Consider the following 22847-nt stretch of genomic DNA (forward strand, 5'->3'; position numbering starts at 1 on the left):
AGGTGGCGTACCTAGAGGAGGACCTCATCACCAATCTCCCTCCTTGTACTCCCGTATATTACTATCATAGCAGTTCGTTCAATATATATAATTGTCCATCATTGATTGTTCCTTATGCCAAATATATATGTCATATACCATTCTTAATTACGTAATTATAAATAAATTCTTATTGTATTGTTTATTACTCAGTCTGCAATTATATTCTATTACGCTATAAAGTCATGAATAGGGAAGATCATACCAGATCTGCATTAACTGATAATATGGTTGTAAATGCTGGCTGGTCCTTTATATTTCCAATTTCTCACATTTCGCCTAATGTAGTTGTCTGTTATATATATGTCTTGGTGGTCTGCTGGTCTTGATCCCTTCAATTCGCTGATTACTGAAGACACTTCTCCTTTATCTAAAGGTTGTTATTTATGTTTCTCTTGTGATTCAATAATCTCTGCTGTGTATGCTTCTTCTTTTTCTTTCCTTTATATCTTTCCACGTGAGGGAGAGGTCACACCTCTTCATCATGAATGCCCTTGGGCAAGAGACACACCCTTTCTACCATTAGCACCCTTTGAAAGAGTGCAACTCTTCATTATATCTGCTGTTTGAAAGGGACACAACCTTTCATGATCAGATCTGTACTTATTATTTAAATCAGATTTGCACTTCTGATTCCCCAATTATTCCCCTCTCAAATGAGGTTCTCTTCTCCCTTTTATATCTCATCTTTGAGGGAGTCACAACTTTTCATTTTATGTCTTTTGAACATTCATTAACTTTTTAAATTTTCATTATATTTAATTATATTCTTTTATATTTTATTTTAATCTGAATTTTTATTCTTTTGAATTTTAATTTTATTATTATTAAATTCTATTTCAAAATGGGGACATTACAACATCAAAACTTGCACAACTATTTCCCTTGTTCCTCTAAAATTAATATTGCACTTGTAACAATATTCTAGAGCAATTGCCCACTAAAGTCACATGGAGAGTGTCTTGTACACTTTCCTTGCAAATATCAATGTCATAACCAAATACTCCTAGTATGGACTCTTTGCCATATTGAATGCAAGGTTATTGTAATACTAAAAATCAACACAAGCCTTCTATGTTTCCTCATGCATTTCTTATTCTACAATGTACCTTGTATCAAATTTTGTGCCCCAAGTGCATTTCAAGGTACCAAAAAAACTTATGACTAGGCTTTGCTTGTTTTGAGTTAGACAAGGTCGATGTACCATGAACATATTTTCATACTTGCACCCACAATAAATTAGGATTAACAACTACTACTATCACTGCATTTTTCCTCATCCTATCTAATTTCTTCTAATCCAAAAATGCAAGGGTTGCCTGCATCTCTCATACTACCTCATCTATGGCATTGAAACATGCTTTGATGTTACAACAAGGAATAAATGCGAGGTGGTTCTTGATGCCTCCTAAACCCCTCTTTCCACAATGGTTGAAAACGATAGCCCCCAAGTTCGATCCTAGCATGCATTTTTCTAAAGCAGTATCTTTGTGGCTGTGACCTTCAACAATGGATCGGCTTCCACTTCCTAATGTCTATGACATTGTATGTAACCTAACATTTATGAAATTATAGAGATATATGTTAATACAACATAATTAAGCACAAAAAAAAGACTAAAATTTTTTAAAATAGTGATTTGAACCTAAAGCATATAATAAATTAACATGAAATACATTTTGAATATATAGCATTAAATAATTTAATAATTTTTATACCCTAAAGCCTTAACCAACTTGAAAATCAATATTTGTTTACATAAACAAAAACTTAAATCAAAGTTGCCAAAGGGATCATGGTCATGTGGTTGAGCCACATGGCTCTTATGTCAAAGACCAAGGTTCAGATTTCCCTCGGTGACATCTTAGCATTTGTAGACATGCTAAAGTGGTAGTCCCTCTTCAGTTGGTAGGTATCTAGTAGTCCCACAAGTGATACTAGTAGAGCACATTGGAGGTGTGTTAGTGAAATTTGGGCCAAAACAAGGAGGAACGCATTAAAACAAAAACATCCTCCAATAAAGCAAGTGAAAGCATAAACAATGAGAAATTGCAACAATAAACGCCAACATTATACATCCTTTGGGATGTGTTCTTTTATGTAGACAAAGGATGGGTAGCTATGAAATGTATGTTGTTCATGAGAGACCCTAATTTGGCAACATGTACCTATGATCTTTGAAGCAACTCCACATATGGAAAGTCTCTTCAAAATGGGGGTTTATATAGATTGTTAGCTCTTGATATGGATGACCATGTTTGAGATTGGATCGATAGATTTTGATTGCATGTGAGTGAGATGAGAAGGATGCAAGTGGATGGATAGTATTAGATCAAGTGGATGAAGGGTTGGGGCATTCTTATGTTTGCATGTGGAAAGGAGATGCAAGTTTTGCCTTGAGAAGAATGTAACTAATTAGTCAATATGCAAAGGGGTTGATTTTTGGATTTTAGTGATAAATGATTTTTTATATAATTTTTAAGTGAGAAATTAATCAGTGACGGACGAAGAAGTTAATTAGTTAAATATATATGATTTGTTTAGTTAGCCATTAGAGAAAAGATGGCCCAATTAAAAACCGACGATGTGATGCAAGATTAACGATGGGGATGGAAGCATGACAGTTTGAGGTTGAAATAAGGAAGAAAATTTTAAGCGTCTACGAAAGGAACAAAGAAAAAGAAGATGAAGAGGAGTAGTGGAAGCCCTACGGAAGGAAATAGAAGGTAAGGAAGTGAAGCATTCAAGTTGGAGGAGCACACTAGAAGAACATAAGAGAGAGAAAGGAGCTGATACATTCATGGTAGAGGAGCACGCTAAAGGAACATAGGAGGGAGATAGTAGAGAGAAGGTTAAGTGGAAGCCATATACGAGGAGATAGGAGGTGGGAAATAGGAGCACTCAATCTAGAGAAGCGCATGCAGGAAGGCAACAAGGAGAGAAGCACATGCAGGAAGGCAACGAGGAGATGAAAGTAATATCCCTAATAGAATTGTTAGAAAGTAGAATCATCACTAGTAGAATTGTAAGGCAATTGGTATCACCACTAATGTAAGGGGTGAGTGTTGGAGTTGATGGCTAACCCCACAACTCCCAAAAATCACCTACAACCAAAATGGCTATCACATCTAAAGAGAAAAAGCCATGACTAATGTTATGCAACTTGAGAGAGATTCATCCAAAGAGGAATCTAATATTAAGATTAGCCTATAAATGAATTGGATAGATTACAATGAATACTTATAAAAGCATAAAGATAAAACCCTAGATCTAAACCCTAGAGAAAAATTAAAAGAGTTTGACAAGTGTCCATATCATAATGATTGAGACAACATTTTTTAATAAAAGCTCAATCCAATAAAAGAAAAAGCACTCCTAAGTTTAGCTTAAGTGAATAAAGTAATAAAGGACCTAATTAGATAATTAATAACTAATAAGGTGATTATCCTAATTACTCCAACCACCCCCCTTAAGATTAACTTAGGGACAAGCTAAAACTCTAATGATGAATGCATCAATGCATGAATGGATAAATGGATGGATCTTGACTACAAGGCCTAATGAGGTACGCATGTACAAACAAACACAGTCTCTCATAATTGAAGAAAAAGCAAAAACCACATGGGAAAAAACTCTTCTCCAAAAAAGAGAACATAAAATAACTACACTAGTGAGAGAAGGATAGGAGGACTCGATGTGACTCCCCGAGGACTGTTTTTGCCACACAAGTATAATAGACATCCGCCTATAGGAGAGAGAAAATGAGGATGAGAATCGCCCCATGAAGAAGTAGCTCTTGTGTCAATGATGAGAGCTTAAAGACAAAACACAATCCACTACATGTAAATAACGTTTCTTCCCTTAGGAAGAAACAAATCCATTGGATATTGGAGAAGCCATTTCTATAAACAAGAAAAATCAAGAATCCAAATCCAGATGATGTGTGCCTCTCAAAATAGCTCAAATGTCCTCATGTCGGAAAGAGATAATGTCAATCCTGAAACCTTGTGAAGAATGATATAGAACAAGATCCATGGGCAATGAAGATGAGCTAACAACACTAATGTGGCTATTAGCAAAAAGGCGATGAATGTCCTCAAGATAATCCTCTAGATCTGCAATTTGAGACTTCGCAAATAAGGATGATATGTTTGCAAGATACAAAGCTCGAGTACCCATGTCCAAAAGATGATAGATGTTCTTTTGCACTGAATCAATAGGGGTCATGCATGTGCCAATGCCAAGTTGATCAAGAACAACAAATGATAAAGATTGAGATGGCATCTCAATGTGAGGAGTAGGAACATAAAGACAAGCCTTTGATCCATTGGAACATGCAAAACCTATGATATACTCCAGCTCCCCTAAAGTATCATTATCAAAGGGTATACAATCTATATGTGCAAGGGGAATAAGACAACTTGCATGTGCAAGAGCAATAGGACAATTTATTGCAGGAACCACTAGGAATGGAGAGATATGAAGGTCTCCATGGATTTCCCAAAGTCGATTCCAAAGTGTGCAAGGACACCCAAGGTTTGGTATAGCACACATAGTGTCAATATCCACACTAGAACAAATCAATCCTACAACATGGTCTATGATAATACCTCAAGTTGTTCTACCCCCTGGTGTGGTTGGTTTAGGTGAGTCCATACAAATAAGGCATAAGATCTAGCTACCTGAGATGTGTTAGAGTGTAATTTCGCCAAGCCTTATAATTACCCTTTTCAATGATGACAACAACAAGACGAACAAAAAAACCCATGATAACTCCTCAATTGAAAATATCAGACACTAATAACTTCAGTGCATGTAAATCAAATCTAATGATGACATATCCAAGTAAGTGGCCAATATGTGAAAACACAAAAATCTTAATAAAAAATACTTGAGGCAAATTTTGGAAAAAGTGCATATATGGATCTGAAGATCTCTGAATCACCTTTCCAACGCCGCAAGAAACATGAATATTGAAGATACTAGTGAAAAGATATGAGCTCAAAAGTAGAAAATGAAGATCTGACTTTAACTAAGAATTACAAAAATGTGGAGCAGAATTTGAAGATGAAAGCTACACACCACTAGATTGGGAGCCTTCCAATGATATCTCATTTGCCCAATTTTGACACTATATGCCCAAGTTATAATTTTTTTTTTTAAAAGCTAAATTTAGCTAGTTGATAATCAATAGACACAACCTTTTTTATTTGATTTCTGCAAAATTTACTCATTGCATGCAAAATTTAACAGATATCCAAATGATATTTCAAGGTTGTGAACAAAACCCAAAAATATTTTTCTCCAAAATTCACTAGGAAAAAGTTACAGTCAAAATTTGTGATTTTTTGCTTCTTTTTCACTTTTCTCACAAAATTTGACTAATTTTGGCAAAATGACAACTACTCAAATCGTTTTCCGTGGCTATGAACAAAACCCAAAAATCGTTTTTCCCACGACAAACCAATTTTTTTCCTCAAGGTTGGATGTAATGTCTCCTACCTGATCTATTTAAATATACTAAAATTGATAGATTTTCTTCAATAAGTTATTAACAAGTGCTTGTCTATTTTTCTCATTAGCTAATTAATTTCATTATTCATAATTCTTAATATAGATATCAAACCCTACTACTACTTCAATTTTAAGGGAGAAGGGTTTACATATGTTACCAAAGCGCTTAGAGACCAACTACAATAGGTTCCCTCAAAGTTTACAGATCCAAGCCCTTACCTATCTTGGGTCTATCCCCTCAAGGCTTATGGGTCGCTGATCCCCACCCTATCTTGGGACTTAACATATTGCTTGGATTTAGATTGCCCCTCTTTGAAACATCTCAATCCCATCTTCTTAAATACGGAAAGTAATAAGATGATTTAGACTATAAGTATATATATTTCTTATGTATTATGAACATATATATGAAATTAAGTATGACTGTCATACATATTGCAGTCCATATTAGTATTACTATTAATTCTGCATAAGAACATTATTGGGCTTCATATATTAAGCATACTTATTAAACACATCCCCATGCATACCACCAAGAACAAGGATGTTACTGCCTGTAACTTAATAACAGTTCTGATCTGATCTGATCCATGGTGATCTTACTAGATGCTTTTGATTCCTTTCCTTTATATCTCTCAATGTGAGGGAGAGGTCACACCTCTTCATCGTGTATGCCCTTTGGCAAGAGACACGCCCTTTCACCATTAGCACTCTTTGAAAGAGTGCAACTCTTCATTATTTCTGCCCTTTGAAAGGGACACAACCTCTCATAAATAGATTTGCACTTATTATTTAAATCAGATCTGCACTTCTCATTTCCAAATTATTCCCCCTCTCAAATGAGGTTCTCTTCTCCCTTTTATATCTCATTGTTGAGGGAGTCCCAACTTTTCCTTTCATGTCTTTTGACTTTTCATTAACTTAATTAATTTTTAATTAATCATATTTAATTATATTATTTTATATTTTAGTTTAATTGAAAATATTTTAATTTTATTATTATCATTTATTATTAAATTCTATTTCAAAGTGGGGACATTACACTGGATCTCTCAGAAAATGGCCAAGAAATTACAAATATGATTCTCATACCATGTTGGAGTTAACCCCATAAGTCCCATAAATCACCTACAACCAAAATGCCTATCACATCTAAAGAGAAAAAGCCATGATTGATGTTATGCAACCTTGAGAGAGCTTGATCCAAAGAGGAATTCAAGATTGAGATTGACCTATAATGAATTGAATAGATTACAATAAATACAATGAAATGCTTATAAAAGCGTAAAGGTAAAACCCTAGACCCTAGAGCAAAATTAAACGAGAGCTTGACAAGTGTCCACGTCATGATGAATTAGAGAACATGTGGTAAATAAAGCTCAATCTAATAAAAGAAAAATAACTCCTAAATTTAGCTTAAATGAAGTAATAAAGGACCTAATTAGATGATTAATTAGGTGATTATCGTAATTACTCCAACAGTGAGGGCCCCATTACCAACCCTCACTAAATAATCTATTAAAGAACAAAAACCAAAAAACAAAATCAAATTAAAATTTATGAAAATTGAATTTTCAATGCTTTCAAAACATGCTTAAAAGCCTAGATCTAGTATTTTGTAAAGAAATTACATTCTTGTAATGCTTGGAAATAAATAAATAAAACTTTGACCTAGAATCCCAAATGGCAAAAATTTGCTCCTCAAATCAACTTCAAACTTACTTCAATACATTTAAACAAACTTATTTAGAGGAAGATGAAGAGTTCTATACTTCAAGGAGCCAAGGGAGGTGCTTTAAATGTGGTACATATCAATTTGCCTTAAAGTGGAAGAGAAGCTAAGTAGAAAATACATAAGGAAAGAGATGAAGAAGAAGTTGTACATGAAGAAACTAAATGTCAAGTGTTGCAAGCACAAGAAGAGACTTATTTAGAGGAAGGTGAAGAGTTTAATACTTCAAGGAGCCAAGGGAGGTGCTTTAAATGCGGTATGTATGGCTACAAAGGCTTGAATGTCAACAAGGGAAGACACAATCTAGCTATAGAATAGAAGTCCCAAAACAAGAGAATCATGTTGCTATACTACACTAAATGAACAAGAAGAAGATGATGAGCTAAATGGCTCAAAAAGATTTATTGCCACCCAAGAACCAAAGAGGGACGAGTTTTTGAAGAAGAGTTTCTTGAAAACCACTTAATCTTTAATTGAAGCAAATTTGATAGTCAAATTATAAAATTCTTTAGTATATTCTTTAATAGGCAGCTCCTTTTAGGTTCTACAGCTTCAATAGAGACAACTTGTAATCCATGGGAACAAATTCTCCCTTTGTTGTACACACCATCTTGTCCAATTAGTGATTTGTGCCTTTCCTTTCCAGCTTATTCCTATCTGCAACTCCTACAAAAGTGAAGCAATACCCTTAGCTTAGTTTGTGTCTTCTTCACTCTCTAGAACTCTAAACCCCTCAAAATCAAGGGATCAAAATATTCCTCTATTTCAGTTATCCTATATATTGGTCCTTTCAAGTTCAAAATCTTGGTAAAGCTTGCAAGTTCCATCTTTATCCCTCTTCCAATCTTGTGAAATGGCTAAAAGAAACATTCTTTCTTCCTCCGATGATTCCACTTCTCACTTTTCACATACACTTGTAGAATAGACCTGCCCTCTTTCCATTCAAGGGGCATTTTGACACATTAGCCAACCAAACACATTCTCAAACACAATATGTTGCTTCCTTTTTCAAGAGTAGTCATAGTGGTATGAAGTCCAAGATTCCCTTTTCAAGGGTCCAACTAAAGTCTCCAACTTCATGAAGGGTCACTTCCATAAAAATGTACATCCTTGCTTCCTTCCTATAGAGAGGTGCATTTAATTAAATAGCAACTAGATTAAGACATACAAAAATAAGAAAAGAACAAAAAATTGGTTGATGCTCATTGCCCATTCCTAAGATGCTCCTGCATCATAAACACTTTTAAGTTCATACACTTCTCAAAAAATCATAAAACACTTCATCGAAAAAATTTCAATTCATCTTCTCTCTTATTTAAAACAATATTGCTTATTTTATTAAATTAATTTGATTACTTGGTTGGAACTTGCCATTACAACTTCTGCTTTGCTTTGGTGTCTCTTGGTATACGTTTTATCATATACCTTAGAATAAAATATCCAAGGATACTCTATCCTCTCCTAAACAAAATCACTACTTGTGCCAAGATTGCGAGAAAGACCACAAAGCAACTCCAAGGTCTATATGTGTGAACGAGCGACTTTATGTTGGATAGCTTCCTTGGTTATGTATGTTGAAGCCTGAAATACAAGGGGGACTTACGCTTGACAACAATCGCTCACAAGCTAGGACTTAAACAATGGCAATGAATGCTCTCTTTTTTTCTTTTTTTTTGGATTTTCGGATTTTAGACTTCTTCAAAAAAAGGATAAAAAAGATAAGGGTTCAAGAGTTCTATGCTACTTCTAAGCTATTCCTATGAACTCAAGAGACGGTAAAGACTGGGTGAAACCAATAACAACACTTTGTTTCGCCACTCTTGGACAACTACGCAAAGCGGGTGCAATCTTCTAAGGTTGTGCTCAAGATTTTCATACTTATGAATAATACCAACAATTGAACAATATTACTCGAAGTAAAATTTAAGCCTCCACATCAAAAGCTCAGGCTAACTTTACACATTGAACGAAAATCATCCATCCATAGAAAGTACGAACAAAAGTTTCACCAATCTAAACAATCAATCCTTCATTCACCTAACAACTTCAAAGCAAATTACTTTAAGCAAATCTATTCTATTCTATTCTATTGTTGAAGAAAGATACGCAACCATGCAACCATGCAACCACTTAATAATAATAAGACTTCAAAGCAATACTGCAAATGAACTTTTTATTATTCAAGTAGCTCTACGCAACAACTTCATAAATCTCTCCACACAATGAAAATGAGAGAATGAGAGTTTATATAGAGTTCTGAAAAAAGAATGAATGGCCAAAGATCAATCTAAGATCAACGGTCAAGATTAAAACAACACAACCCTAATCAGGGTTTCCCAAAATAAAACTAGAAGCCAGTGCATGCAAGACAAGTGGCATAGTTAGCCATCTCCTAAGAAGGTGCATCCTTATCCTCATGGGCAGCAGTGTGTTCAATGAATCTAGACACAATTGAGTCGACCTCTTCCATGGTGACATGTGTCAACATGTTGATCCTATATTCCCATCCGTCCAAATCATTTGCGCAAGCGGCAAAAGCAATCTCCCACTCCAGCTCTTGTTTCTAGAAGGCATCTTGGATAGACAAGAATTCTAACGCCTTAGCCAAATTTAGTTTCAGGACTGGTCATGTGATGGGGAAGAAAATTTCCTGAATTCTGAGCTTTAGGCTTTCCAACTACATATCACTTTCTCTGATTGTTTCTTTCTCGAGCACATCTGTAGCTACAAAGAAGATCTTATCCTGAATCCCTTTTATCTTCTCTTTGGCCTTAGCACTATCTGCCTTTACCTTCTCCAGAACTTCATTGTGTGCAACTAATGTCCAATGCCATGCATTAAAATCATAGGCAGCCCCTGCTGCAATTATCTCTTTGTTAATCAGTTCATGTTTATGCATGCCCTTCAATACTCTAAGGCATGGGATAATCCTGTCTTGAATATCCTCGAGGTCAGTCCATGCTTCCGCCATGCTTGCAATTCTGGAGAGCAGGACGGAAGTCTGCCCATATGTCAGTCTCAATTTATCCGTAAATGTTGTTGCTTCTTCTTTTCCATTTGCCATCCATTCTTTGGTTTCTCTGGCTGTAACTACTTCTTCCTCAGAACATCTGACTATCTCCTGTGAATTTAAAAGTGAAGGAACTTCTGGATTGGCTTGATTGAGCGGCTTAGTCAAGTGTTGAATGTATTCCCTCAGTCGCTCAACTTCTCTTTCGTATTCCCTTTTCTTTCCTACTTCTTTGTCCAGTCTTGCATTCATGGAAGCAACTAAATTATTCAAGTCTTCAACTTCCTGACTCTTAGTAGTTGGTCCCAAATTGATTGTAGTGATTGCATATTCATGAGAAGCAATATCTTCTTTTGCCTTGAGTACTTTTGGCACAGCGATCTGCACCGTGCAACAGCGGGCTTCATCTCTCAGGATGGTGGAAAACCTTTTGGCTGGCTTCTTTATAGCAACCTGTTCTAATCTGGCCAAGAAGTCTACCATATCATCTTCTTATTGAGCTTCTATTACTTCTTTTATTTCAATCTTTCCTTCGGCCAATCAGGAACTGTAGGTTGTTCAACGCCTTCCACTTCCTGATCATTCTCTTCACATGGCATATTCTGGCCTCCTCGAAGAACGGAAATCATTCCCTCCTGAAATTCATTGCCCAGAATATCCATTTCATTATCTGACTCCAATATTTCAGTGCCTGTAGGAGATGGGGGCTCTTCATCTTCTTGATGGACTGATTCTACATTTCCTCCATGAACTAGGGAAGGAATCTCCATATCTACCAATGACTCATCAATAGCCAATGTATCAATTATGTTTCCTGATGCGGCAGAACGAGATGGTTCTATCCTTTGTTTCTTTTGAGCAAGTCCTTCATTTACAATTGTCTTCCCTTTTGTTCTTGAAGAGTTTCCTACTTCCCCTTTCTTTTTAGTACTCTCAGTCGGTCTAGCATTTTGAGATGCTTCTGCATTTGAAGAACATTCTTCTGCTTCACCCATCAGGTCATAAATCAAGGTTAGATTTCTCCGTCTTAGCACATGAATTTGTTGATCGACCCACCAACGAGAATACTTCACAACTGGCTGCATTAAAGTAGCCAAGTTTGTTCTAACCATCTGACAAGCGGAAGAGGTGTATTCTCGTCAAAGCGTGGCTAAGTGTATTCTGCATTATCTTCCAACAGATCAGGTACACAAAAAAGTTGAGTTATTCTAATCAAGTTTACTGGTAGTCTGGACCATAGTCTCTTCCTAATGTCAAATTCATCTATAGCATCTGCCCAAAAATCTTCTAAGTCCACTCTATGCCTGTATCTCTCTCCATTTATTGTTCCAATATTACCATGAGGATCATAGTTAGCTCTGGATTGGTAGAATATGAAGAGATACCATTGCATCTCTAGCCTGGCACTTTCAGCTATCTGTGTCGTTGGACAAGACTCCAGCATATTTCCAATAAAGAATGGGAAGGAAATAGCTATCTTTTGTCGTATTCTTTTGAAGCTCTGATATGTCTCCAGTTGTCTAAGAACTTCTAGTAGGACCATTCTATTGGTGGGATAGATCGGAAGTCGGTAAGGACGACCGGCAAAACCTTGAACTCTTATGTATGTGAATTTCAGAAACTGGATAAACCAGGATCCATACTTGTTGATTAAACTCTTAGCTTCAGGAGATAGCCTTTGATGGGTTCCCCCTTGTAGTGTCCTTGTGATATACATCAGGAATGCATCATTTACTTGCTTGAAATGGCTCTTCTCACTAAAGCTGCAATTGTAGGTAACAATCATAAGATTTGAATTCATTTTCACCATTGCCAACTACGCCTCTGCAAACCAGTCTGGAATATCTACAATTTCTGGCCAACAGGTAGACAATGTAAGAGCTCATGTAAAATGACTGTCTTTTCTAGATTTGTCAATTGTTCATGGAGATTATTACTGATTATGCGGGACCAATTGAACATCTTGACTCCCAAGGTGATTTCATCAATGAAGTAGTATATCCATGTTTCAAATGGCACACCTTGAGGGCTGCCCATTATTCTATTCAACAGTAGGATAATATCCCCATATTCCTCTTTGAAGTATGGGCGTAGAAACTTCTTTGGCACTTTCCCTTGGGGTCTTGTTTTTTCCAACCATGACTTGTTGACATTTGTCGCATAGAGTTCAGACTGGTCATCATAAATCTTTTGGGTAACTTCTTTAGTTTTATATGAGGTTTTATTGTAGCTTGGTATTCCAAACACTTCCCGAATGGCTAACTCTGAAAGATTAGCTAATACCCTTCCATCAGGTGCAATGATCGCTCTTTCTTGGGCATCGTGGTGCATAGCACACTCAACCATCAGTTCAGCACACTCTTTAGCTAGCGGAAATCCACATGCTTGGACGATGCCATTCCTCATCATCCGGCGAGCAATGGGTGTAGGCAGGGATCCATCATGGCCATACCTTCTCTTTCTGAAGTCTTCAAAATCCACATGCCCAAGGTCAATATCTGTGACATTCTTCCTCTTGGATTTGATCTTTGATTCTGGTTGCACTCCCTTACTGGCGAATTTCATCTAACTTCTGGAAGGTATTCCTACAAAACACATGAAAACTTAATATTTTCAAGAAAACTTGAAGATTTTAACTCTGACTTTAGACCCTTTTACTTAAAAATTTCACTTTCAGCTTGTTAAAAAGCTAAATATCTGTGAAAAATCAGACTGAAAGTGGATGAAATTGGTCAAGTACTTGGTAAATTCTAAGAAATAAACGGTTCAAACAGAAGAAATTAGTCAAGAATAGGAATTTTGTGAACCTCTGGAATTTTCTTTGACTGATTTTGATGAAAATTTGCCTTATTTTGTCTAAAACTTAGAAAAAGCACCTATTTTCTTCCTTCCAACACTTAGAAAATTTTTAAATCTTCAAAATTCCTTCTTGAAAACCAATTTTCCATAAAATCTGTGAGAGAGAAAACTTCTTCTCAATTGCACTTCAATCTTCCAACCTGATAATGAATTTGATAGTGACTAGTTGAAAATATATAGAGTTAAGAATTTTAATTTTAGGAGCTCCATGCTTTTTTTTTTTAATTATTTTTTTGTGTTTTTATGTTTTAAATCTTTCCAAAATGGAAAGTTTTATTTTCTTTCAAAAATTCATCCTTAGCTTAAAAAAAACAAGGAATCTTCTAGAACTTTCTCTCAAATTGAATTTTGTTGACTTTTTGAAAATCTTTCAAGTGTTGGAAAATATTCACGTGTAAATTCATTTTTCCAGCCCGTTTGTTTGCTTGACCCTTGATTTCATGTGCTTATTTTGTTAAATTTGTTTTTCTTTAGCCATTTTTCTCTCTTCATCATGGTAAGTTGATCGCCTTCATGTCTAATCTTCAAATCATGGGCGAATTTTTCACCTTGTTCAGGCATCTTCACATATTCCATTTATGCCTAGGCGAACTTGGTAGGTCTAATGTCTTATTCATCTTGGCCAATTTTGTTTTCATGTCCAAAATTTGTAATTTCTTCTTCGAATAGTGCTTAGCCAAGAGTGGGTGGTCTTCATAGAAGTTTGGATATCTTGTTTATCTTTGTCTTGGCCTTGAGCGAGTTTGGATGTTTATGTGCCAAGGTTTGGCCATGTCTTTCTTTTCCCTTTCAACCTTGTCTTAGGCGAACCTGGTATAGGTTTGCCATATTATCCTTAGCAATCTCTTTCATGGGCGGACTTGGAGTATGCTTCGCCATCCTTCCTCAAGGCTAGGCGGACTTGGAAGTTTGTTTGCCAACTTTGTGTTGACTTCCACCATGTCATGCCTAAGCGGTCTTGGAAGGTCTTATGCCAAGGCGGACTTGAGGTTTACTTCGCCATCTTGTTTTATGTTTCATCTCCTTGGGACTTTGCTTTCTATTTGCAACTTGTGTTTGTCATCCTTTCATGCCATGTCCTTATGCTTTTCTTTTCCAGGTGGACTTCACATGTTCTTGGACATGTTTGCTAGTGCTAGGCGGAGTTCACATGTGTTTGGACATGTTGCTTTATGCCTAGGCGGAGTTTGAGGCTTCTTAGTCATGGGCAGAGTTTAAGGTTTCTTGGACATCATCCTTCATGCCTAGCGGACTTCATACCACTTCATGCTATCTTCTTCCTAGGCGGACTTTGAGGTGCATTGGACATGTAACCTTTTGACTTGGCGGAGTTCACATTTCCTTTGCCATGCCAAATTCCAAACATGTTGGGCAGAGATGGAAGCATGTTGGACATTCTTTATGCTGCTGACTTAACCTTAGGTAGGAGTTTAATTAACTCTTGCCATGGGTTTCTTAACTGAAGGTAGGAGTTTGTCAATTGTTTGCCAGCTTCTTTCCTTGGCTAGGCAGACTTGTCCAATGCTTTGCCATTCTTCTCTTGGTTTGGACGGGGTTCATGCTTCTTGTGCCATGTTCAATTTGTGCATTGGCGGACTTGGCACTTCATTGGCCATGTCTTATCTTTCATGCTTGGGCGGACTTGGACATAGGCCAGCCATCTTTCCTCTTTAGACATGGCGGACTTTAGGAGAGCTTGGACATAGGTCAGCCATCTTCCAACCATGACTTGATTGCCATCTATCTGGATCTTCCATGCTGCTGTTATAACCTGCTATGTCAAACTTGGATCTGCCATATCAATGCTGGATTATCTGGAATAAAACCCTAGTTAGAGTTTTCACCTTGCTTTTTGCACTTGGAGACATAATTTTCGATTCTGAAGACATGGGCACTGATCATGTGACTCGAGGAATGATCTTCTGGGACAAAACCCTAATTAGGGATTTTACCCTGCTTTTTACACTCAGAGACCAATTTTTCAATTCTGACAACATGGGTAGTGATGAAATGACCTAAGGAACAAAACCCTAATTCTACTTTCAAAAAAGCAGAAAAAAGCAAAAAGCAAACCAAAAAAGCTGCTTCCCAGATTGGACCCAAAGTGCCAAAAACAAAACTTTCTATTTTTAGAAAGAAAAAAAAATTCCTAAAAATAGAAAGTTGTCAGAAATGACCCAAAGCAATTGCGATCCTCGTCCTTCAGGCCTTTCCAAGCACTTTGACAACATTCAAACACAAATTTGAGCATGATTTCACTATTTCGGCTCTCGAGGTGATTTCAAAAACTCTAACTCAAAACTCTCGAAGAAAATGGATACAAGAAACTGCAGAGTTGGAACAAAAACCCTAAAAAGCAAAAACAAGGGGTTCCCAACTGCAATGAGGCGATGTGTGAAATAGGTCACAACACTGTCACTTTACAATGTATTTATCTCTATCCTTAACACATCTATATTTGTTATCCCTTTCATGAAAATTACATCTCTTACACAAAGTAAGGCCTATCAAGCTCTATATCAAAAGCATCAAGAGAAATTACATCCGCATCCATATATCATGCATTTACCCCAAACTGAAACTTGTGTTTTTTAGTTATTTCTATTTCCACACCCTTTGGCACCCAACCCAATGGATATAGGTTAGGTTGATCATTTGTTTTTAGACCAAGCTTCTTAAACTAAGTTGCATTGTGAACCACCACCAAGATCACTACATTTACTCCTAGGTTTCTTTACTTGCAACTTAAATAGAAATAGTTTGTTCATCTCATCAAGTTGTGTATCTATTTCACAAATAGATCCAAGATTATTGTTTACATCAAAAATATCCTCTATCTTGACATCCCATTATAGTGTTACCATGGACATTTTTAAGTCCTCTTTAGTTTTATATTTTAGATGTAATTTCCAACACTTGGCTTCTACCTTTCCATCCATGTTACAATGGCTATAATGATTCTTCCAATCCTTACATTGGTGTTAAATAATCTTAGTTACTTATATTGGTTTTAAACAATCTTACACTCCTTACGCTTACAATTACCTACCTTGAAGTATTTCTCTTAATCCTTCTTGGGCTGACTATTGCTTTGGCCTTGTTTGGAATACTCTCCTTCACCTCTCTTCTTCTTCTCTTCTACATAGTAATCTTGGACACATGCTTCTTCCAAGTTTCTTGGCCTTGTAGTGATGCCCTCCTTTTTATGTCAATGTGGAGACAAATGAGTAATTGGTTGAGAATTTCCTCCTCTTTTGAGTCCATGCCCAACAACATGGCTTGTCTTCGAAATTTCACGATATATTCGTGCACATTTTGCTCATGGCCCTATCTATGATACAACCACTTCATCTTCTAGTCAATTTTATACCCAACTAGATAAAAATTCATACGCAACAAATCTTTGAATCTTCTCAATTAGATAATATAGGCTTTTTCTTCCTTTCAGAAGTACTAAATAGCTTGTCCACCATATACGCACATGACCAGACATTTTGAGACTTGCCAAAACAAAAGTGTCCAATCTACATTATGCACATTAATATAAACCTCCACTTGCTTAATCTAAGAATTTAAGAATTCCGCATTTACTTGCCTATCAAAAGATTTGATTTTAATTTATCTCAACCTTAAATGAAATTTGACTAGTTTCAAAATTCTTGCCTTCTGGTGGCCTCTACCTTGAAGAACTTCTCAATATCAAAATCATTTTCCTCATTATCTTCAATGCCAAACTTTTAGGCCAGAACCCTTGTCAATGAATTGACAGAAAATTGTTAATGGACCATTTGATCTTGTTGTTGTTTCATATGTTTTTGTTGTTGGCTTATGCAAGTTCAATTCTTCATCACTCTTTCCATTTAGCCTTCCAAGGCAGGCACTTGTACATTCAAATCTTTCATTCTTACTTCTTAATTCCACTTGCAGGAATTAATTTCCAGATTGCAAGGAAGCAGCTCTTTAACTTTCAAAGATCTAGTGATTGTCATGCAACTATTTTTCACAGCTTCCAAAGATTAGAAATCTGATCTGATACATTATTTCTTGAATTCAAAGTGTAGAAATTACATGAACACAAAATAAACTATTGTTCTACTTGCTTGCACAAAGACAGTACTAAAAGAAATGAATGTTGTTCAAAAAAGCGAGAATTAAGAGTTAAAATGAATAAAAAATCGCCAAAAATACTCATAGTTTTATCCTGAAAAACCTCCAAAAGGCACAAACTAGCTTGGTAGCAGCAATTGCAAGTCTACTTCAAGTTAACCAAGAACAAGCACAAAGAGTACATACAACTGGACATTGCTCCTATGTTCACTGTCAAGCTCCAAATGACTACAATCAGCTGAATTTCTCCTGAACCTCACACAAACCTTCATTGATGTAACCCAACCTTCTCACAACTATCTCCCACATGCACTAGCAGGTGCCCAGGAGTGAATAGTGGAAGAGTCAGATTGTTTGCTTCAATTTTAAATTCTTTTTATCATGATGAAACCGTCAGTTGTCATCAGGCAGTGATATTGCTTCCACCACAGCGGTTCCACTTTTGCTGCAACAATTTCAAATTCAATACAGCAATTTTGTTTCATAACTGTCCCGTCACAAACGACAGTTTCGTCCTGTGGACAAAACCATGTGATTTCTGCTACCGATCATTTTTGGACATCTTCACACTCTGATGAAATTAAACACTTCCAGATCCTTATCAATCAAATGGTATTTTGATTCTTAAGTTACCTCATTTACTTTCTAGGTATATAAATGGTCTACAAAAGAAAATGGTGCTTCTCCTAGAGGATAGAGAATTATTGAGTGTTGTTCCCAATTAAAAATGATTATGAAATATTATATTTGGTCTTTATATTATTTCATCCTTGATTGTGCTCCTTCCATATTTGTTTTACATTCATTTAATGCTCATCACTTTTTCTCGAACAGATAGCATTTTGTTTGCAGCCTTGTTATTTTTCTTCTCCCTGTATAGCTTGCTAGGTGACTCTCATTAAACTCAAATAGATTTTTTTGTTTTTCCAGTACTGAGGTCTATTATTGCATTGTTGTGAAACAGGATTCATTACCAAGTCTATGATTTGGCATTCACTGAAGAATAAGTGTCTTTTTTTTAATACAATGTATGATCAAGATGTACTTAAAATAAATGATATATGTTAGTTACTACATTTTAATAATTTATTTATCTGAGACATGAAATTATCCATCTTATGTGTCTACATCTCCTTGTTTATTCTTTGCATTATTTGATTTGATATACTTTTTCAGTAATGAATTGGAACTCATTCCCATTAGTTTGATGAAACAAGAAACTACTACTATGCACATTTTTTAATTTTCTTTTAGGCTGCAATTGTCATGACATGTTTTGATTCCCCATTCTCATTAAAAAACTCAGTGTGATCAGAAAATGGTATCAGAGCATGGAAGTGTACCAATTGTAGCTTTGTAGTGACCCCACTGATGATACACATAATAGGATCATTAAAAAATGGCATCCAAGCTTAAACTGCTAAGCATTGCCAAAAAAAAAATGGATTGTATTATGACATGGTGTATGACTTCGCGTTTGAGCTTGAAAGGGTCCATGGAGGATGAAATTACAATAAAAAATAATTGATTTTGATCATAATTTCATGCTCCACTTTTGACATAACAAGGATGCATTTTTTCAAAAAGTCTCGCAGTTATGGTGCTTCAAGATAGATTTAACATGTCTCTGTTTGTTTATTTTGAACAGGCTTTATGGGTATGTTATGATGACCCTTCAAATATTTGTAGAAGGACCTCACTCTAATTTCAAATGTTTTATAAATCAGCTTTCTGGATTTTGTATAAGCTCTAATTTGAATTGCAACACAAGTCAGTCAAATGTGATAAGGTACCCAAGAGGTCCATCCTTGCTCCGTCAACCTTGCATTGTATAATTAAGAGGAAAAAGGACTAGGAAGATCTAAGGAGGATACAACTATCTACAAGGATTTGATCCAAAATCAAAAAACAAATCTCAAAGGATAGTTTACACAAATTGTGGAATCCATCAATTGCCTTGACACAAAAACTGAATTTTGTCCACTTCCGGAAAACCAAAACTTATTTCCCAAAATGCACCTTTTAGGATAAACAGAATTCTATATGTTGTCACTCATAGCTATTACCAATTTACCAGCTCTAAGCAATCCAATATGTTGACATTTTTTATATACTGCTTCAGAACACAGGGATCTAGGACTTACCCACATAAATTTCTTTCAATCATCCCTTTCTTCTTCTACACACCATTGTTGAGTTTGTACCTATCTATATAGAACAGATTTCATGACCAACACAACCTCTAAGAAAGATATAAATCTATGCATTGCCATACAAAAGAAGGAAGCCTATAACATTCAACTCATTGGCATTGTTGTACAACTTCAAGACTACAAAAGTTCAAAAATATTACAGGCACAAGAAGCCCGCATATCTTGCAGATGAAACAAAAGAGCAACACTATACGATTTTATGTCCAAAAATATAAATTTTCAGATAATGTTGCTTTAAACACCATATACAAAATCAAGTCTTGACTCATTATGATACCACTGAATAATGTTGATAATAGCAATTGATACTTTGAGATTAGGGCTTCGAAAATACATCAAACTCCCTATGTGATGAACTTCCAGATCCGAAATGGACACTACCATGTTGTTTCAGAAACTGGGTGATTTGCAAATCTCATAGAAAGTGGAACTCACAGACCACTAGGCACTTCTCCATAATTCAAAGGCGGTGTCAAAGCTAATAAAAGACCAGAGAATTGCACTAAAGTCATTAAAAATGTATGAAATCACATCACCTATTTCTCATGTACATCACAAGAAAATTAGCAGTCACTGTTTATGTCTATTCCTCATAATAGTGCATAAATATATGTGATGCTACAAACAATGCCAGCTCAAAATAGGGTAACCAAGAAAAAAGGACACATGGATATCTTCTTGAGAAAAGCGGGTTAGTTTGTGCATACCATCTTTTCTTGTCTCGGTAAGCAATTCAGAAGCATATTTTCTCACAATTTGTAGATATCCTTCTTCTTCCTGCTCTGCAAAGTTGAATAGTACAACAGAGCCATATTGGAAGACTACCATGTGGCGATGGTTGCTCCAAGATTCATTCCTAGATTCTAAGCCCTGCTGTACTCCAATTTTGCAAAGCAATTTAATTATTTATTGGTGTTAACAGAGTTTATAAATATATCTTTTTATTCCAAAATGAAGCTAATTATGATATATTCTAAATCATTTCAAGAAGTTTCATACAATAAAAATATTTCAAGTTACAAATTTTCTACAGAATTTGGTCAAATATAATAATGAAGTCATGCACCATGATTAGCCTACATTATTAAGATAGAAAGATAGCATAGCAGCAGCAAACATCCATTCTCCATGAAAATTGTAGCATTGTAATATTTTTTTTTAAGATAAAAGTAAATAACTAATATATGAATCAAGTGCTTCAACACAATAAAATCCTTAAAAGGAACCTTCTATGTCCAAAATCAAGATATTTACAAATGAAGCCTTGCACAGGACCTATAATATATATATAGTATATACTGAAATGTGTGTTAACTTTCACCCTAGAATAACACTTGCTTCTACTATAACACAAATCCAGTATATATTCCATAAACAAAATACAAAAAAGATTAAGTATACCTTATCCAGGGTCCTTAGATAATAAATAAGTCTGTAAGTAGGCTTCGTTATTATTTAATAAAAATAGCATGGAATCTATACCAGATCTACATAACCTCAAGTCACAACACTTTTGTCCTAAGAACATTATGTCAAAATCAAATACGGTTGTGCTGCTTATCCATGTCAAGCTTATTGGAGTAGAAAATTCTGCGCTCCAACATTAAGTCAATGTTAATTAAAATGACAGATGTCAAGCAAAAACAACGTTATGTAAATGAAGTAATTCTAACAATAACTGTTTTTAAAGAGGATCTTTCCCTTATAGGTTATCTCGCAATAAACCTTGTGACTATTCTACATGTGTGTTTATCTCACAATATTATTTTCTACAGATTACCATAAAGATTATAGAATCTACAAGGTAGCAAAGGAATACACATTCCCGTGTGCCTGCGGTGTAACATTAAGGTCCAGACATCAAGGCAAGATTCGTTGGTCAAAGACACAAGGTCAAAAATGTTGGTCTCTACCAATTTAATGGAGCCTCTAAAGTGCTGAATTAGGTTTTAGAAATATCTAAATATCAATAGAGGCTCCATAAAATTTAGAGGTTATTTAGATGCACTGAAAGTTTACTAAAATTAAAAAAGATTGTAAGAACTCAAAACCCTTGTTTCAACACTTATGAAATAGCAATCTGTTGACATTATTATGTCAATCAAAGCCTTTTAAAGTGCTTCATCTACATGCTAGGAATCCTTAACATCCAGAAGAGAACTACCGTAGGTCCTAGACAAGACCTGCAAACCCTGGAGCACAGGTTTTATGTCAATCAAAGCCTTTTAAAGTGCTTCATCTAAATGCTGGGAATCCTTAACATCCAGAAGAGAACTACCGTAGGTCCTAGACAAGACCCCCAAACCCTGGAGCACAGGTGTACATGGCTTTGTGATTGTGTTAGAACCAGATAGCTAAACATCTGGAATGGCATTGTTGCAGGCCTAAGAGATGAACCACAAACACTGCAGAATAGTTGCATATGGCTTCATCAATGTAGTCCAAAGAAAAGTCAAATGTCTAGAAGACATTCTCAATTTCAAGAGATGTTATTTCAGTAAAAATGAAGTTGTCGAGAACTGCTGCTGGTCCTAGAGAAGATATGCAAACCCTGGAGAAGAGGCATATGACCATAGAATTTCAAATCGAAAAGTGTCCAACATATAGAAGACATTTTTTCAGGATAAATATACTATTGTTACATTGTATTATAAATAAAATAAAGTTAGGAGATTTGTCTTCCACTCCAGCTGAAAATTATTTTACTTTTATCTGAAGCTCTGAATGATGTTCAGAGTCAGACTGAAGTGGCTGTTATGAGTTTGTATTCAAAATTTGTTTCTTAAAACAGAAATTTCCCTAAGAAGTCTGTTGTACATTTGGAATCTTCATTTTTCAGGTCTAAAGGATTAGAATTTTGTTTCAAGTCACTCTGAAAACATCATAAATTATGTACTGTTTCAGATTTGAGGTACTAATTTGCAGACAACATTTATATAGAGTTCAGATTTCAGAATATTCTTAACCACATTCAATATCAGAAAATTGTTCAGTCCGGCAAGAAAATATGTTCTGAAGATAGACTTCTGAAAATACAACTAGATTACACTTCTTCAGAAATCATTTACTTCATGCAATGTGATTATTATAAAGATCTATAGCAGCGAAATGATAAAAGAGAACGTCTGTAAAGTCTTTTTCAGAGTCAAATTACAAATACTCAATTTGAGAACAAAATCAGAGATAATTATTTTATGGTGTTTGGCATAATAAATCTTTGAGGTTGTGCATCAAACAGCCATTATACAAACTGCGGCAGAACTCATCTAATCATAGTGGGCTTTCTCACTTATTATCCAAGCCAGGCATTCTCAGTTGTTGGTATGATGATCAAAATTGGGGATTTTTCCCAGGACAGTATTGAAGAATTACT

The 22847-nt window shown here is 35.5% G+C and overlaps 1 protein-coding gene across 2 annotated transcripts in view; it reads right to left on the reverse strand.

Moving 5' to 3' along the window:
- The window catches only part of LOC131073625 (protein RETARDED ROOT GROWTH, mitochondrial), a 53530-nt gene that overhangs the window by 13106 nt on the left and 17577 nt on the right, over nucleotides 1–22847 (reverse strand). The window contains exon 3 of one of the 2 annotated variants that reach the window (XM_058010112.2): nucleotides 20182–20344. In XM_058010112.2, the coding sequence (XP_057866095.1) occupies nucleotides 20182–20344 (163 nt within the window). Of the gene's footprint in view, nucleotides 1–20181; nucleotides 20348–22847 lie in introns of both variants that reach the window. The other variant, XM_058010113.2, reaches the window with a different exon arrangement.

The sequence above is a fragment of the Cryptomeria japonica genome, chromosome 11, assembly GCF_030272615.1.
Source record: "Cryptomeria japonica chromosome 11, Sugi_1.0, whole genome shotgun sequence".
Taxonomy (NCBI): domain Eukaryota; kingdom Viridiplantae; phylum Streptophyta; class Pinopsida; order Cupressales; family Cupressaceae; genus Cryptomeria; species Cryptomeria japonica.